This window comes from Euleptes europaea, chromosome 10, assembly GCF_029931775.1.
Source record: "Euleptes europaea isolate rEulEur1 chromosome 10, rEulEur1.hap1, whole genome shotgun sequence".
In the NCBI taxonomy this organism is placed as follows: domain Eukaryota; kingdom Metazoa; phylum Chordata; class Lepidosauria; order Squamata; family Sphaerodactylidae; genus Euleptes; species Euleptes europaea.
Genome location: NC_079321.1, coordinates 690,923 through 709,519, shown reverse-complemented (window position 1 = coordinate 709,519; position 18,597 = coordinate 690,923). Strand labels below are relative to the sequence as shown.

General features: G+C 46.5%; 1 protein-coding gene across 2 annotated transcripts in view; it reads right to left on the bottom strand.

The window, feature by feature from the left end:
- PLCB4 (phospholipase C beta 4) overlaps window positions 1-18,597 on the bottom strand; it is an 86,377-nt gene that overhangs the window by 31,611 nt on the left and 36,169 nt on the right. For both annotated transcript variants that reach the window (XM_056856117.1, XM_056856118.1), the window contains exons 13-21: window positions 17,445-17,524; window positions 16,397-16,481; window positions 14,609-14,699; window positions 13,371-13,466; window positions 11,779-11,879; window positions 5,403-5,544; window positions 4,273-4,357; window positions 3,904-4,028; window positions 1,413-1,464 (exon numbers count right to left, since the gene is read on the bottom strand). In XM_056856117.1, coding sequence (XP_056712095.1) covers window positions 1,413-1,464; window positions 3,904-4,028; window positions 4,273-4,357; window positions 5,403-5,544; window positions 11,779-11,879; window positions 13,371-13,466; window positions 14,609-14,699; window positions 16,397-16,481; window positions 17,445-17,524 — 857 coding nt within the window. The remainder of the gene's footprint in view (window positions 1-1,412; window positions 1,465-3,903; window positions 4,029-4,272; window positions 4,358-5,402; window positions 5,545-11,778; window positions 11,880-13,370; window positions 13,467-14,608; window positions 14,700-16,396; window positions 16,482-17,444; window positions 17,525-18,597) is intronic.

Sequence of the window (18,597 nt, the reverse complement as noted above, 5' to 3'; positions counted from 1 at the left end):
ATTTTGAAGGGGTGGGGAGCAATACATCACTTTTTCTATGAAAACACTGAAATTCTCAGGAAAGGGTATACTTTTTTTTATCAGATCTAAACTTATTCCACCACTTTAGGAACATTCAAAATTAGAAGCCATTTGTTATTTTGGAATAAAGGTAAGTCTGATAAAGATGTTTGATCAGAAGCGTTGTCATGTGCTTAATGTAATTTAACAATCATTATTTGTATTAACTATTTTCTTTCTTGGTGCCATTTAGTTTTGCACTGGAACAAAAAACATAGTGACTTTTTCCCCAGCAGATCACACTTTGCCAGATCTTAGCAATGCAACACATTTTCAGTCCATTGCTATTACACATTAAAGGGTTCTACAGAAATGTATACACAACACAATCCTGATGTCCTTGTAAGTTTCATAAACAAACACATGCCAAATACATGCACCCTTCAGGTATCCCTACAAAGGACATACTAAACCTATTCACTATCTTAACTGACCTATGTTCAACGGCCTTCCCAATCTGCAGTGCCATTCATACCTCCAGTATCAAAAACTAGTCACCAAAGTGGACCAAGGCCCTTGTTCCTCAGACATCCCACCCATACCGATAATGTGCATTTATGAGAGACAAGAGAAAGAACATTCCTGACACCAAAGTGGGACTACCGATGTTCCATGTGAAGTATCCATGTTGACTAGTAGCTAGCCCTCTCCTCCATGAACATGTCCACTCCTCTCTTAAAGCCTTCCAAGTTGGCCACCATCACCCCTCCGGTGGCCTGTTCTGGTGACTAGGTGTGGAATGGGGTTTGGCCTCTGGGTAGGGTGGACCCCCTTTGATCATTGCAAATAAATAAATTAAATAAACTTGGCCCTTTTTATTAACCCATCTGAATGTGTCGGCTCTCCTTATTTCGCATCTGGATGGCATGCAGTCTTCTTTTTGTGATTCCCAAGTGTCCTTCCCTGTATTTAAAGAGCACAGCATGGTGCAATGGTTAAGGGTGGTGGGCTCTAATCTGGAGAACGGTGTTCAATTCCCCACTCCTCCACATTCAGCCTGTTGGGTGACCTTGGGCTAGTCACAGTTCTCTCTGAACTTTCTCAGCCCCACCTTCCTCACATGATGTCTGTTGTGGGGAAGGGAAGATGATGATAAGCCAGTTTGAGATTCCTTAAGGTGGAGAAAATCAGGGTATAAAACCAACTCTTATTCTTCTCTTCTTCACAATCCTATTATTCCTTTGAGCTTCCCTCCCCCCCCCCCGCCCGGTGTTAATAAGTCCCGATCTTTTGGCTTCCTTTCATAAAGCAGAACAGAAAACCCGACCTCTGCATCCATTTCCCCCATCAGCAGCACATAATTAAAAGTGACAAAATTCTACATCAAGGTAACAGTTTAAATCATTACTCACCCGCAAGACCCATTATATTCAAATTTTCCCTGATTCAATTGCATGGCTAAATCTGTCAAGAGACAAAAGTAGTTTAGTGCCTCATTCCCTGAACAACCGACTCTGGGAAGTCTTCTTAATCTAAAGGACGCAAGAAGCCTCAACTGGACCAAGATAAGCCAGTTTAATGAAAAGTGAAATCCTACAGGCTCAGTGAAAATACTTATTCTGTCAGCTGAGAAGTTTTAATCCCACTGAAATCAAATCTGCATTTTTGCAGGCAACTTATAGTCAGGTTATGCAATTCTAAAGTCTCACATATCAAGAAATTTGACAGATGGATGACACAAAACCAGCTTCTATTTCTAGGATTCTTCGTTAAAGCAGGATTTAATTTTAATAATGTTTACAAGTGTTAAACATCGCAGTGTGGTGAAAAATTATAATAAGAAAACTGAGAGCTCATACAGCTGTTCAAGCACGCTAGACCACTACTAGCTATTTTTCAGGTTATATAAAGAGTGATGGTTCCGCTGTACCCTGCATTGATCAGGCCGCACCTGGAGTATTGTGTACAGTTCTGGAGACCTCAATTTAAAAAAAATGTGGACAGAATCGAGCAGGTGCAGAGGAGTGTGACGAGGATGATCAGGGGCCTGGAGACCAAGCCCTAAGGGGAAAGGCTGAGGGACTTGGGAATGTTTACTCTGGAGAAGAGGAGGTTAGAATCATAGAGTTGGAAGGGACCACCAGGTCCATCGAGTCCAACCCCCTGCACAATGCAGGAAATTCACAACTACCTCCCCCCTCCAAACCCCTAGTGACCAGAAGATGGCCAAGATGCCCTCCCTCTCATCATCTGCCTAAGGTCACAGAATCAGCATTGAGAACATGATTGCTCTCTTGAAATATTTGAAGGGCTGTCACTTAGAGGACGGCAGGGAGCTGCTCCTGTTTGCAGCAGAGGAGAGGACTTGCAATAATGGGTTTAAATTGCAGCCGGAAAGGTACCAGCTGGATATTAGGGGGGGGGGGTTTACAGCAAGAGTTGTTCAATAGTGGAATGGTATCTACCTAGGGAGGTGGTGAACTCCCCCCTCACTGGCAGTCTTTAAGCAGAGTCTGGACAAGCACTTGTCAGGGATGCTCTAGGCTAATCCTGCATTGAGCAGGGGGTTGGAAATGGTAGGTGGAATCTCGTGGAAATGGAAGGTGGGATCTTGACTGATGTCTTCACATGGATCAGCCTCACAAGCTGATACGTGTGAAGACATCAGCCGATAGCCCACCTACCATTTTCCACCGGGGGGGGGGGGGGCAGAAGGCTTCCATCCCTAGAAGCGTGGATTTCCCCCCTTCCCCCTCCTGAAATACTGCTCCTGGGGAATGGGGGACCAACAAATAGCCTGGGGGAATCAGAGGTCTGCTATGAGAAGGGGGAATTGGCTTAAATTGCACCCCTCCCAAGCAGGTGGAAATTTTAGATGGGATACAAAGCTTTATACAAGATCATCTACGTCAGGGGTGTCGAACTCAATTGTTACCAGGGCCGGATATGACATAAGGTTGGGGTCGAGCCATGCCTCGCCAGCCCAGATTGAGAGCGGGTGTGTGTGTGTGGCTGCCTTGGCTGCCTTGTGGGCCGGATAAGGGCTCTCAAGGGGCTGGATCCGGCCCTCGAGCCTTATGTTTGACACCTCTGATCTACATGGTTAATGGTTTTCAAGTATTGAGTGTGCGCATACAGACGGTGGGATACAGAAATGCAGAAATGTTTTTTCCGGAGGCCTCCACCAGGGTAGATACAACCTTGTTATTGCTGCCTTGTTATCTTGTCCCCAGAGAGTCAGTTGACCAGCGTCCCCCATTTAGGGCCTGGACTTTTTTCTGAATTACACCTGATCACCAGGCTACAGATATCAGTTCCCCTGGAGAAAATTGACGCTTTGGAGGGCAGTTTTTTAGGGAATCGCATCCCTGCTGAGCTCCCTCCCCTCCTCGCAGGCCATCTCCCCAGGGTCCCCACCCCAAATCTCCAGGAATTTCCCAAGCCAGAATTGGCAACCCTAGGTCACTTCCCTATCTGCTTGTCTGTTACCACCACTATGCATTAATCCAACTACTACAGCTTTCAGGGATGGAAATAAATAAGCATAAAGAAAAAGCACAGCTCCCTTCTCAAGGTATTGTCACCCCTCATTGTGTTTAGAAGCCACCTCAGATGCTGATGGCTCCAGTAAAGTGACTCATCTCAAAGTGATGCTTGGGTAGGTAATTCTACAATTATCGTAACGGTGAGCCTTTGTTCCTTGGATCAACTAATCTCGCAGTGGAACAGGCCTGTAGAATTGTCTACGCATTTAGTTTTATTCCCTGCCTGATTTGACACATGTTTCCATGTTGAGCCACGTGACAGGAATCCTCCCGTTATGCCCGGAGCAAAACCGTGGCATCTGCTTCAGTGACCCTGTCCAAGCTGTCCAGCTTCGATTCAGCGGACGTGCCCGCCTACCTGGGGTCTGATAGTTGAGCGAGACCATCTGGCAGCCGGCGTTCCAGAAAATCTGAGGCATGTAATTGCTGGAATCCACTCTGCCGCCCTTTGGGTATATCCGACTCATTTGCCGCTTATTGTAGCTGTGTTATTTGTCAAGGAAAATGAAAAGACGGAGCAACCGATGGGCTTTGACGATCATCATCTCACGTCTTTATTTGCCATCTCACAAACCACTTGAAACATACAACGATCACACTGTCTTTCATAAAAAGGAACGTGCCATTGTCGAGCCACGATGCTGCCTCCTTGGCACAGACCCTTAAACATCCCTGTTAGCCCCCCCCCCAAAAGACCCACACATATTTGGTTCCAGTGCAAGGATACTTCACAAACTCGATGGCGTGAGTTTTCAAATAACCGAGCCCAACAGACTCATTGAAAGAGGACATGTTGTAGTGAACGTTGCGTTCTAGAAAGAAAGCAGTCATAGAGGAATTCGATAGAATATAGAATCCCACAATATCCAGGGTGGAGAGCACGCTTAAAAGTTTAGATTCTGTTGGTGGTGGTTCATAAAGAGAGCGATTATTTAGAAAGTTATAGGTTTTATAAGTACTGGTCGATGTTTGCTTGGAAAGAAGGTTGTTTTTAATGCTGTATTATTGTTAATCTTAATTAAAAAATTTTAAAGACCTCTTCGCCAGAAGTAGTCTCACAAGGCAATCCTAAGTAGAATCACACCTTTCTAAGTCCATTGAAGTCAATTGGCTTAGAATCAGGGAACTCTGCTTAGCATTGCACTGTCAGTGATTTATAGCAAAGAAAATGTGAGGGAATAACAATACATCTAGAATAACATAAGCAGGAACGGTGTGTATTTTCAGATACTATATTAAACTGTCCACAGTGGTGTATTTCTGTAATAAAAAAAATAGAAAGAGAGCAATGCAATTATTGTCTTTTGTAAAACTGTGGGGGCGAAGCGCTATTTATTCATGACATTTTTAGACCCGGTCTTACATCCAGTGTGGTACTCAAGGCAGCGAACGCTGAATTGCCAGGAAATGACCAGAGACATTAAGGTGGCTGCATCATACACCTGGCTAGGAAAAGTTACGGCTACAGACACTTGGATTCAGGGTGCTGCTGTTGTTGTTTTTTGTAAATCTGTGAATGCCCGGTTAAGAGCTGTGGTGGTATGAAACCTGTAGTATGCATTTTTCAGAGGGGAACATGCAGCATTGCCAGCAAAAGGCAGACGTTTATGACACTCGTTACTGAAGAAGGAAGAACCAACTAGCAACGTCAGCGCGGTGTGAGCAGACGTCTCCGCAGGGATCGGCAGACCCCCGAATCCTCGTAATTTGGTGCCTCCGTGTGGACAAAGGATGAAATGAAATGTGGGAAGCGTCACATTAAAAGCCACACAGGAGTTTTTCCTTCACTAGCCATTAGATGCACATTTTTAGAAATACAGAAAATAAATGTGGCATGAATTTAACGTTTTAGGTTACCTTCCGCTACAGCGAAACCTTGAAACTTAACAGGTTGAGCATAGTTGATCAGTGTCGATAAGTAGGGGTGTATATTAGTCGTGGCGCCGACATATTTGTAAGAAGCCATCCACGCTTGCTCATCTTCTGCCGTTATGACACCCTGAAAGCACATTTAGACGAACATATCAATCAGTGGCTGCATTCGCTCCCCCGCCCCACACGCCATCAGGAATAATTTCAAGGGATGAACTGTGTCAAAAATTTGTACAAGCAAGCAGAAATGGGAAGTGGCACAGATGAGGCCCAGTCTACTAACGATACAAGCACAGGATGCTGACATAGCTTAAGGAACAGATCTGAATGGAGGCACCACAAGAACCTTGGCTGGGCACTTTGGGGCTTCTGCCCAAAACATGCAAGCCCCAGATCCCCCGGTATGTCCTACTGTCTCAGGCCTAGGCCCCATCCATCACTGCAGGGGTGTCTGGACACATGGACTCCATTCTCAGACCCTCTTGCCTTCGATGCCCCCAGTTATGTGCTAAGCACCACAGACTTCCTGAGAAAAATACTATCTGTTGGCATTCTTCCAGGTAACACTATTTTGGCCACTGTGGATGCTGAAGAAGAAGAAGGGTTGGTTTTTATACCCCACTTTTTTCTACCATAAGGAGTCTCAAAGCGGCTGACAATCCTCTTCCCAGTTTCAACACACCAACATCCCCCACAAAGATGGACTAGAAGCCAACAGGAACACCCTCTCTGACATCACCAAAACTCACCTTGCTACCAGTTTGTCCTCACCTGCAACTACTTCAGATTCGGTGGTGATTTATCCCTCCAGATCAACGGCACAGCCACGGGCACCCGAATGGCACCTGGAGTCATGCTTCCTTAGCTCCCAGCCGTCAACACCCTTTTTGTACCTGAGATTTATTGATGACGTTTTTATCATCTGGATACATGGGAACAAAGCCCTGGAGAAATTTCACCAGGCCTTCAGCAACTTCCACATCACCCTCAACCTGACTATTAATCAATCCACCCAGAAGTACATCTCCTAGACCAGGGGTGCCAAACATAAGGCCCGCAGGCCGGCTCCGACTCCTTGAGAGCTCTGACCTGGCCCATGAGCCAGCTGAGCCACCCCCCCTCCCCCCGAACTGGGCTGGCGAGGCCTGGCCCGGCCCAGCCCAACCAAGGGACATTTATGTCATATCTGGCCCTTGTAACAATTGAGTTCGACACCCCTGTTCTAGACACCTCTGTACAAACACATCATGGAAGCATTAAAAAAAAAACTTATACCGGAAACCAACTGATCGCCAAGCATATCTAGACACCTCTATTCCCCATCCTGAACACACCAAACAATCCATTGTGTATCGCCAAGCTCTAGGCTACAGCTGCATCTGTTCTGACTCCTCTGACAAAGATTCTCACCCGCAGGATCTACATCAGACATTTTTGGAATTGCAATACCCACCTGATGCAGTAAAGAAACAGATCAACAAAGCCAGAATGACCCCCAGGGATATCCTGCTACAAGACTGGCCTAAACAAAACAACAACAGAATACCACTGGTGGTCACATACAGCTCTCAGCCCAAATCGGTTCAACACATCATGGTGCATTAAGGGCCATCAAGTCGCTTCCGACCCTATGGATCATTGTTCTCCAAAACGTCCTATCCTTAACAGCCTTGCTCAGGTCTTGCAAACTGAAGGCTGTGGCTTCCTTTATAGAGTCATCAACACATCATTAATGACCTACAACCTATGCTGGAAAATGATAATCCTCTCTGACAGGCATTGGGAGGCAAATCTTTTCTTGCCCACAGACAGCCGCCTAACCTTAAACAACCTCTCTGCTACAATAACGCACTTCCTGACGAGGGCTCAGGGGCTCTGGGGGCTCTGGGGCCCGCAACAAAGCGAGATGCCAGCTCTGTCCCCATATGCACTCTGACAACACAATAACCAGACATAGCAACCACCAGCCACACCAATGCAGGTTCAAACACTTGTTCATCTTCCAACGTTCGATATGCCACCAAATGTCAGCAATGCCCTTCTACTTTCTACACTGGACAAATAGGTCAGTGCCTAAGCAAAAAAATTACATGGGTATAAATCTAACATCAAAAATCACAGCACAAAAAAACCAGTGGTGGAACATTTAAATCTTCCAGGACATTCCATTGTGACCTAAGAGTGACAGTTTTCAAACAGAGATGCTTCAAGGGGAAATTACGATGTGAGATTGCTGAAAAGTTAATTCACCAGTTCAGAACAATGGAACCCCCCGCCCCAGGGTTGAATAGGGACATCGAACTCTTATCTCATTGCAGATGCTAAGTTTCCACCCTTAAGCATTTCTTCCCTGCTCTAATAAAGATGATTACATTTTGCATAGTACCTTTGCATCCTGACCCCTCCCACCTTCTGACTAGGATACAAGGACTCCGAGATCTCAATTCCAACTCATATCTGAAGAAGGGAGCTTTGACTCTCGGAAGCTCATATCTTGAAAATCTTGCTGCTGGTCTGAGTAGACAATACTGACTTTGATGGACCAAGGGGCTAATGGGGAGGGGCCGTGGCTCAGTGGTAGAGCATCTGCTTGGCATGCAGAAGGTCCCAGGTTCAATCCCCGGCATCTCCAGTTAAAGGGACTGGGTAAGTAGGTGATGTGAAAGACCTCTGCCTGAAACCCTGGAGAGCAGCTTCCAGTCTGAGTAGACAATACTGGCTTAGATGGACTGAGGGTCTGATTCAGTAGAAGGCAGCTTCATGAGTGTTCATGTGTTCAACCACTCCCTCCCCCTCCCCAATACCTCGTCCCTCTCAAACAATACCTTTAATACCACAGACCATTACGGTTCTCCTTCCTGTCCCAATAAAGCAGTGGCTTCCCCAGCCCTCTGAACAGCTGGACAAAAACCCATCAACAAACAGCAACGAACCACAGTCTGCATCCTACATCAGAATAGTGCCATGAGTTTTATTATGCTGTTTCTAACAGGATGACTAATCAGAACAGATCCAAGCAGGAGCAGGGAGACCAGGGTCAGAATCCCCCCCCCCCAGGGACTTGGGTCCAGACTCCTTCTCAAGGCTTTTCCCACCCCACAGGGCTGCTGAGATGTTAAAGGGAGAGCCACGCAGACCATCTTTAACTCATTGGGCAGGGCAAAAATGTAATTGATGGATTGGATGAAACCCGGAGCACAGAATAAGATCGTATCAGGAAAGGAAGAACAAGCTCTCGCATTTAACAGGTGATGATTTCCTTTAACATTTCTGCTGATACATAACTAGTAAATTGTAATCAAATGCAAGTATTCCTGCTGACATAGTATCAGTCAGGCAAAACTGTCTTTGCTTCTGTTAATAAATGAAACTGATGATTTTGACGGAACGACGGCCCATTGTAGGGTATCAAAAGTGCAAAAATCAGAATCTCAGCATCTTCCATGTATGATAATATAACAGCAGAAACCCCATAAAAGATGAGATGAGTCTAATGCTAACTAGGCCTGGAGACAGGAAGAGTGAGGAAAGTATGAAGGAATAGGGGAGAAAGGAGGTTCAAAGCAAAGCATCTCTAGGCGGGGATCTTGGACACCCAGAAAAGGGAAGACAATGAGAATGACCTCAAGAGGCGGGCAAGATTTCCACGGGGCTTCTGTCTCTCTCCACCAAGCTGCCAACGCAAATGTTGGCATGAGGCTAAGGCAGAGGAGTTCTGCAGCCCGACCAGAATTCCACTGTGCCATGCAAGAAGGACTGGCTCCCAGTAAGACTGGCTCCCTGGAATAAAAGGCAGCGCCCCCCCATCGACAGAAACAGCGACATAAAGAGAAGGACTCAATGATGCAGAGAGTAAAGAACGCATTCTACAAAGCAGGTGCAGAGAAATGAAACCTGACCACGTATAACATATTCCATGGATCACCTTTTTATTGATTTCTTGCTCAGAATCATCCACAGCCTAAGGGAAACAAAATACAGATATTATATCCCAGAGATATAACTGCAACACCACACACGCATCACTCAAAGCAGAACAGCACTGGGCATGTATTCAAAGTGTCACCTTCCTGTGCGGCAAGTAGGTGTGAGTCACAACTAACTTTCAAAGGCCTGCAAAACATTAGAAGGGGAAAAATGCAGTGGTTAACTGTCAGAAAGCCTCTGTGCAGAAGGGAGAAGAGAATGAGGAACCAGATTGAGAGACTTCATCTACCTGAGGGTCCAGATTACCATTCCTGATGGATGTAAACCAAAACTCTGAAAGCTGCCCAGTACGAAAGTTTCAAAGCTTCTTCTCTTTTGAGCTGAGAAATTCTAAGAATGTTCAAAAAACAGTCCTGGTCAAATATTCAGGACAATTTTTTTTTTTTTGCTGAATTGTTCTTGAAGCTGACCATTGGAACCAGAAACTAAGCTATGAAAATGCAATTGTGGAGAATGTGTCACAAAGCTGGTCATTAGAAACACAAAGCAGACTGCCTAGGTCACAACCCAGGGACCACAAAGGGTGGCCCTATAAACCCCCTGGAGCATGAAGTTGCACCAGGCACAACGTGCTACAAGGGAAAAAACCCCTCCTCAAGCAGATGCAACTTGAAAATTATAGAGGAGAACAAGAAAAGGTATGCTAAGTGACAGTCACATGTTAACAATTCTGCTACAGTTTGTTTTAAATTTAAAAAGTTATATACCAATAAAGGTGCTGCTGTTGTTGTTGTAAATTTTAAAAAGCTTTAAAAGGCAGTTGGGGAAAGGAGGACTTCTACTGACATAGCTGCCTGGATCAAGATCAGAAAGTAGCCGAGGAAGGGAAAGAAGGAGCAGGAGGCAATTACGGAAGCAGAGTTCTCCAAGGAGGCTACGGAGCTTGAATGCGTCATCGGACGTGATGCATTTTCTGCCCGTACGTGGAAATATGAGGCAGAACAAGGGAGTCCGGCAGGCTGGTGGAGGCGGTGGTGGGAAGGGCCATTGAGTCACCAACTCATGGGGTTTTCAAGGCAAGAGACTAATGGAGGTGGGTTGCCCTGGCCTGCCTCTGCATAGCGAACCCTGTCTTCCTTGGAGGACTCCCACCCAAGTACTGACCAGGGCTGACCCTGCTTAGCTTCTTGAGATCTGATGAGATCAGGCAAGCCTGGGCCATCCAGGTCAGGGCGACCAGCAACTTAGACCAATCAGAAACAATCAGGAGAACTATTCTCTCGTGCTCTTGGGGCGTCCTCTCCAAGTCCAAGTGTGACTTCATGTTCTTCTGATTTTCATTATGTGTTAGTTGTGTTACTCTGGAATTACAAGGGGAAATGCTCCGTGTGCGTCCGATAACTAAAACAGAAAAGCCCCTGACACACAAAACATCAGCAGCTTCCGACTGCAGTGGTGGCGGCCTGCACAGAGCACAAAGGGTCCCCTTGCAACTCTGGCCACAACCTTCTGCACCTACAGGCTGTGGTCAACTGTGTCTGATGAAGGGAGCACTGACTCCCAGAAGCTTATACTTGTTGGCCTCTGAGGTGCTACTGAACTCAAATCTAACTGTTCTACTGCAGTCTGGAGAGGAGGAGGTTGAGGAGGGACAGGATGGCTCTCTTGAAGTATTTGAAGGGCTGTCCCTTAGAGGAGGGCAGCGAGCTCTTCCTATTGGCAGCAGAGGAAAGGACTCATTATAATGGGTATGAATTATGGGCGGAAAGGTACCAGCTGGACATTAGGAAGGAATTTTTTGCAGTATGTTCGATAGTGGAATCACCTACCTAGGGAGGCAGTGAGCTCCCTCTCACTGGCAGTCTTCAAGCAGAGGCTGAACAAACACTTGTCAGGGATGCTCTAGGCTGATCCTGCACTGAGCAGGGGGTTGGACTAGATGGCCTGTATGGCCCCTTCCAACTCTATGATTTTATGAATCTAGACCAACACAACTATCCTCTGAAACTACTGACTTTGGGGCATTCCTGGGGGACAGGAAGATTTCAGCCTCCGCCTTCCTGCTGCAGCCCAAAATCCTCCCTCCACCTCCTGAAATGGTGCTCTTGGGGGATCCAGGCCAATATGTTGTACCCAGGAAGTCAGAGGAAATTTCTTTGCAGTTTTTTCTCCTCTCTCGGTTGAAGCTTCTGCAGAGAATCTTCCCAGGGCACAGGATCTGATATATGATGGGGAAACCCTCTCTGAAAAAGGGTAACACGCTTTTTCCTAGATGTTCCCATACATTTCAAATGTCAACAACTGCAGAAGAAATACTTTACAGATTCTGTTCACACAATCCATACAAGCTGTCCATCCCATCTCCTCCAACCGGCCAACTCAATGGAAAGCCATCTAATCAAAATTTACAGTCAAGATATAGAAACTATTCGACCTTCTTCACGTTGTTGGCCACAGATTCTTTTTGGCTCAAGTCTTCTGCAGACAGCTCGCTTCCAAATTTGTACTCAGGATGGGCTTCTTCTTCTTGGTCAGCTACAATTCAAGCGAAAGAGAAAGAGTAGGAAATGTACTGGAAGAAAGCAATAATGCTGCAGAGTTATGAGGACGACCCCGGCCTTTTCCTTAACATTTTCGTGAACCAAGGTCCAAGCAGTAGAAGCAAACGTTAGGCCTAGTGGCCGGCCAGCCCTCTTCATCATGCATGCAATTTGCTACTCGGTCACTGCCTGTTACGCGAGAAGAGGGGCTACTTCTCCCCTCCCCTTGGGTCTTTGCTTTCCCACTTTTCCTACTAAAAACTTAGCTTCATGGCTTAAGCAAGCTGGCTTAGATGGCCTTACAAAAGGGGTCAATACATGGAAGATGGCAGCAGACAGATCTACCCAAGATAGCTAAATGGAACCTCCATATGAAGAGGCAGTAAGCTGTGGGGGGGTGGGGGACAATGGAGGAAAGCATCTGACTGACCCACTCCCTCTCTAATTTGCTCCTGTTTCCCTTGCTGGTGTCATTCAGACTGGCAAAGGACCTGCCCTTTTTTGCTCATGACATCCTGTAAAGCAGCATGGGCATTGATGAAATAGTACGCCTCGTTGACTACAAAGATAAACATTTGAAGATTGTGGCCAGAAAGACCAATCTTGTTAAACTTTGTTTTGTTAAACTAGCTTAAAAACGACTGGCTGGAAATTATTTTCCCCGGGCCTTCCTGTAGCCTTACCAGTAGAGAGCCAGCATGGTGTGGTGGTTAAGAGTACTATAATCTGGAGCATCGGGTTGGTTTCCCCACTCCTCCACATGAGCGGCAGACTCTAATCTGGAGAACCGGGTTTGATTACCCACTCCTCCACATGAGCGGCGGACTCTAATCTGGAGAACTGGTTCTCCAGATTAGAGTCTGCCGCTCATGTGGAGGAGTGGGGGAATCAAACCCGGTTCTCCAGATTAGAGTCCACCACTCCAAACCACCGCTCTTAACCACCACACCACCAGGATGCAAAGCCGGTATTTGGACTTCCTGCACGCTGCCCTTGGAATTCATTCGCAGTGCAGTCTGATGCTGAATAACTCCACCTTAAGCCCAGTGGGTTTAATAACTCAGCGTAGGATTGGACTGTTAGGCCGTATGTGGACGTTTATTTGTTTATTTCCTTCATTTATACCCCTCCACTGTACCTTCACAACAAACCTGTGAGGTAAGTTAGGCTGAGAGAGCATGACTTGCCCAAGGTCACCCAGCAAGCTTCCATGGCACGAGTGGGGATTCGAACCTGGTTCTCCCAGATCCAAACCCGACACTTTGACCACTACAGCACGCTGGCTCTCAATTAATCGCTGCACCACACTGGCGGTTCATCTAAGCCAGTTCCTTACAAGGCCTTCTTACAATAAAATGCAAGTTAATTGTCACGTTCAAAGCAACGAGTCCGTCAGATGAGCCCTCGAGCTGTCCGGTGAGTCGTCATAACCATTGGCAAAGGGATTGAGGGGGAGGAGGAAAATTCTGAGACCACCCCCCCTTACCACTTTCTATCTCTTCTTCAGTGTCATCTTCCAAGATGCTGACGGGAGCAGCAGTTTCACCAGCTTCCATCATACTTTTCAACGCTTCGAGCTGCTCTATTTAAAGCAAAAAAACATACAAAACACAGACAAAAACAAACAGACAAGACAACGAAAACAAAACAAAGCACGGTATAGAAACCAAGGTGTGATACAACATCATCCAGTTAAGGAACTACTTGGAGAACTAGCGGAGGGAAGGCAGCATGGCACAGCCTGATCTTGGAAGCTCAGTGGGGTCGACACTTGGAAGTGGGACCCTCCAACAAAGTCCCTGTAGAGGAAGGCCGTGGCCAACCACGGCTGCTGAACACCTTGCCTTGAAAGCCCCTTGCGGGGGTCGCTGTAAGTTGGTTGTGACTTCACGGCACTTTACGCGCACACAGGAGGATGAGCAAGAACCCCTGGAGCACTGTTACGACAGCCACCCCCCAAGTTTGGTGTAGAAGTGCCTGGCCCCAGTACCGGCATTGCTCTTCTCTCGAATACGAGGCCTCAGTGGTGAATCAAAGTGAAACCCAACCAGTGTTTCTTTGCCACAACACATATAAATGTGAATATAAGCCAGGACGTATCTGAGGAAGTGAGCTGTGGCTCACGAAAGCTCAATACCCTGCAAGGAACTTTGTTAGTCTTTAAGGTGCTACTGAACTCTGGCTCTTTTCTACTGCTACAGACAGACTGACATGGCTACCCATTGTGATCGATGCCCGCTTACAACCGACCTGCCAGGGTATGGTCTGAAAGCCACACGGGGAAGCAACCTGAGTTCCCCCTGAGTTGGAAGAAATTTCCTTAAGATGGAAGCAGGGTCCTTAGGCTGTAGTAAGACCGTACGTAAGCAAGGTCCTTAGGCTGTAGTAAGACCAAGTTGGATACATGCTAACGTCTCTGTAAAAGACCTCCTTAGAACCCTGAAGAAGTATCTGAAGAAGTGAGCTGTGGCTCACGGAAGCTCCCACCCTGCCAGAAATTGTGTTAGTCTTTAAGGTGCTACTGGACTCTGGCTCTTTTCTACACCCCTAATGAGAATGTCTAGGGATTGATTAGTCCTGTGTGAACACTTTTTCACATGTTTCTGGGGAAAACCCTGGGGGTCATTTTCTTTCATGCCCTCTAAGCAGCCTTCATCAAGAGAACCAAGCAGGGGCTGATTTGGGTTTTGGTTTCAATGTTTGTATTACCGGCATTTGACTTACTTTTTTCTACTTCTGGTTTCAGCCTTTTGTTTTTAATAAGTATCTTCTTCTTTAGATCATTTGGGGATGGCAGGGGTCTTCCTGATTCAAGCTGCAACCGAGAAAAGGAGCATCATGAGAAACAGCTTTCACATGCACACCATTAATTTTTGAAAAAATTAAAACCACAACGGTTCTGCTTGGCAAGAACCAAGGGTCCCCACATGGCTCACAGAGACCTGTCTGGGCTGCTGCCCCATGCGTCTGTCTCGCTCCTTAGCATATTATGCGTTGGCAATACTGACTTGGGGAAAGCGCAGTCTGGTTTGCTGTTGGGTCCCCTCTCTGCATCTACGCAGTCAATTCCTAGATGGCGTCAAGCGCTTTATGCTTCATTTGTTTAGAAACCCTCTGCTGCCTCTCCAGACCCGCTCATGGGGGCCACAGTTAAAACAGTAAAAAAACTTTTAAAAGATACGTATAAGAGCAAATAAAAATAAAATCAATAACAATAAAAGGAGGCCAGAGGATACAAGCACTTAAAACAGAACAGTCTAAAATGATGCTGATAAAACAGGCTGTAGGCTGGGAGCCAATCATGAGACAGCTGAAGAAGACAGAACCCCTTTGTTAAAAGGCTGGGTACAGAAGCCGTGTTTTGGCCTGTCCCTTAAAACAGAGTAAGGAAGGAGCCAGGTGGGCCTCAAAGGAGAGTGGGCAATCCAAAGGGGAGGGGGCTTGGCACTAAGGCTGGATCTCCACGGAAGCAACTGGCAGCGGAGAGGATGGAAACAGGAACCTCTGTTCCTGATGTCATGCATCTACCCGCTTGGGTCTGAGGCAAGCTCAAGGGCGCTTCCAGGGCTCTGCTTGTGCCCAGTCTGCCTGGGCATAACTCTCACCTGCCCCTCCACCCACGTCGGCTTGCCAACATTGGTGGTGGTGGTGGTGGGGGTAACAATGCAGAGTTGTTATCTGTTGCCCCATAAGGTCGGACCAGAACCAACGGGTTGAAATTAAATCAAAAGAGTTTCCGTCTAGACATTAGGAAGAATTTCCTAACAGTTAGAGCGGTTCCTTAGTGGAACAGGCTTCCTCGGGAGGTGGTGGGCTCTCCTTCCCTGGAGGTTTTTACGCAGAGGCAAGATGGCCATCTGTCAGCAATGCTGATTCTATGACCTTAGGCAGATGATGAGAGGGAGGGCAGGAAGGGTGGTGTCAGTGTTTGGCTCTCGTGGCCCTTTCTTACATGCCCAGGGTAATACTGATCGCCACTTTAGGGTCAGGAAGCAATTTTCCTCCAGGCAAGACTAGCCAGGGATCCTGGAGGGCTTTTGTTGCCATTTTCTGGGCATGGGGTGTGTGTGTGGGGGGAGGTAGTTGTGAATTTCCTGCATTGTGCAGGGGGTCAGACTAGATGACCCTGCTGATCCCTTCCAGCTCTATGTTTCTAAATTCCAGAATGAGTAGACAATGCTTCCCTTGACGGACCAGGGGATTGACTCAGCTTCGTGTGTTGAAGGAGTTTGCAAAATAATTCAAATGGAAAACAAGCAGAAGCTACTGAGGGGAGAGGTAGTTGTGGGGGGGGGAGGTGGTTGTGAATTTTTGGCATTGTGCAGGGGGTTGGACTAGATGACCCTGGTGGTCCCTTCCAACTCTATGATTCTATGATTCTATGAGTACACTTTGAAGTCAATACACTACAGCTTCACCTGCTGTCAAGCTTCGAACACCAAGGCCTATTAACACTGCCCATTTGAGAATTTTTTTCCCAATAAAATACAAATAAGACTGGAAGGTACCTACTGGATGCATCTCTAGTGGCTGCTTTAATAGAAGGTCTCCAAAAATATCTTCACAGTATTTTGACATTTTGTATTGTTGGTATTTGCTGTAACGATTGAAGAGTTACAGTTATGAAGCATGGTAAATGCAAAATAGGCCATTTTTGCGGGGCTGTTTCCCCTTGGTCACTCCTGCCAACTGCTCTGGTGCTCTGAGAGACAGCATGGTGTAGTGGTTAAGAGCAGTGAACTCTAATCTGGAGAGCCGGGTTTGAGTCCCTCCTCCTCCACATGAGTGGCAGACTCTAGTCTAGTGAACCAGGTTCCATTCCCCACATGACGCCAGCTGGGTGACCATGGGCTAGTCAAAGTTCTCTCCGAACTCTCTCAGCCCCACCTACCTCATAAGGCCTGTTGTGGGGAGGGGAAGGGAAGGAGATTGTAAGCCAGTTTGATTCTCTTTAAAAAGACTGAGAAAGTCGGCATACAAAAACCAACTCTTCTTCTTCCTTTTGATTATGCATGCCTTTCCCCACTGTCAGAGGTCACCTTGCTCTCCCAGCGCATTTCCGCATGTTTTGCACACATTTTCTGGATTCTCTCTAAAACAGAATCTGGAAAATGTGGGCAAAACACATGAAAATGTGTGGGGAGAGCATAATCAAACCGAAGCACTGGAGCAGTCAGCAGTGTGACCGAGTGGGAAACAGCCCTGCATAAATGGCCGTAGCTTTTAATGCTCTCTGCCCACAACAGACAGAAACTATATCAGAAGAGTTTAACCATGCATAAAAACTGAGCACAAAATCGAAAACAATCATTAGACTGGTTTAAAGGATCTCTGTCAAAGTGACTTCCAAGTGTTTTCATGCAACTGCAGAACTTTTTCAAACATAACTCTGATTCTCTGTTACTAAAGCAAGTGCTCAGAGTGACTTTGAATTTAGCTTAGCCCAATAACCCTGGAATGCTTTTGCCAATCGCTCCTTCTGCTTTGATCCCAGCCCCACAGAGTTGCTCTCTTATCTCACCAGTGGAATATGCAAGATGAACGACCCTTCATAAAATACCTGCAGTGGTTTTCAAACGACAGGATGACGGGATACTCAGACGTTACAAAAGCTGTTTCTTTAATGGCTTGAATCACGTCCTTTAAAAAGCAGAGAAAAGGGTACTGGATGGGCAAATCAAGGCAAGATTTAAGCAATTGTGAAATATACATACACTTGCTGAAAACCACACCCAAACTCATCTCTGCAATTTTGTCCGTTATCATTAAACTGGATGATGTGTGTTAAGTGCTGTCAAGTCGCTTCCGACTCATGGCGACCCTATGAATTAATGTCCTCCAAAACATCCTATCCTTAACAGCCTTGCTCAGGTCTTGCAAACTGAGGGCCATGGCTTCCTTTATTGGGTCCATCTCTTGTTGGGTCTTCCTCTTTTCCTGCTGCCTTCAACTTTTCCTAGCATGATTGTCTTTTCCAGTGTCTCTTGTCTTCTCACAATGTGACCAAAGTACGACAGCCTCAGTTGAATAATTTTAGTTTCTAGCGTCAGTTCAGGCTTGATTTGATCTATAAGCCACTGATTTGTTTTTTTGGCAGCCCATGGTATCCATAACACTCTCCTCCTACCCCACATTTCAAAGGAATCTACTTTCCTCCTATCAGCTTTCTTCACTGTCCAAAACTGGGTGGTAGGTTTCACAAAGTCCTCCTTGGAGACAAAGGAAGTTGGCTATTGAAAAACCCAAATCATCCTCTCAGTGCCATGACTGATGTTGGTCTAAGTCCGCTGGCCTTTGAGCCACCCTGCTCTGAGCCACATGAAGCCTTCCTCCAGCCGAAGGAGCCTTCCCACAAGTGGCAGAAAAGCCACTTCAAGCTGGAGGGAAGCTCCAAGCCTCCCAAGGAAGGATGCTATTCATTTTTATTCAATTGACTTTATACTGCTGACTCTCGCCCCAATGGGGACCTGAAGCAGCTGACCGGCAACTGCTGTTGTTAGAACTTGAATGCTGAAGCTCTGAAAATAACCGGTGATGGAATAGTGTGAGGAGGGATAAAGAGAGAAGAATCCTTCAGACACCTGGGTAGAGAAGCAGCATCGCATTAAAAAGGAAATGAGCAAGAGGGAGGGCACCTTGGCCATCTTCTGGGTATGGGGTAGGGGTCACTGGGTGTTTGTGGGGGGGAGGTAGTTCAGAATTTCCTGCATTAT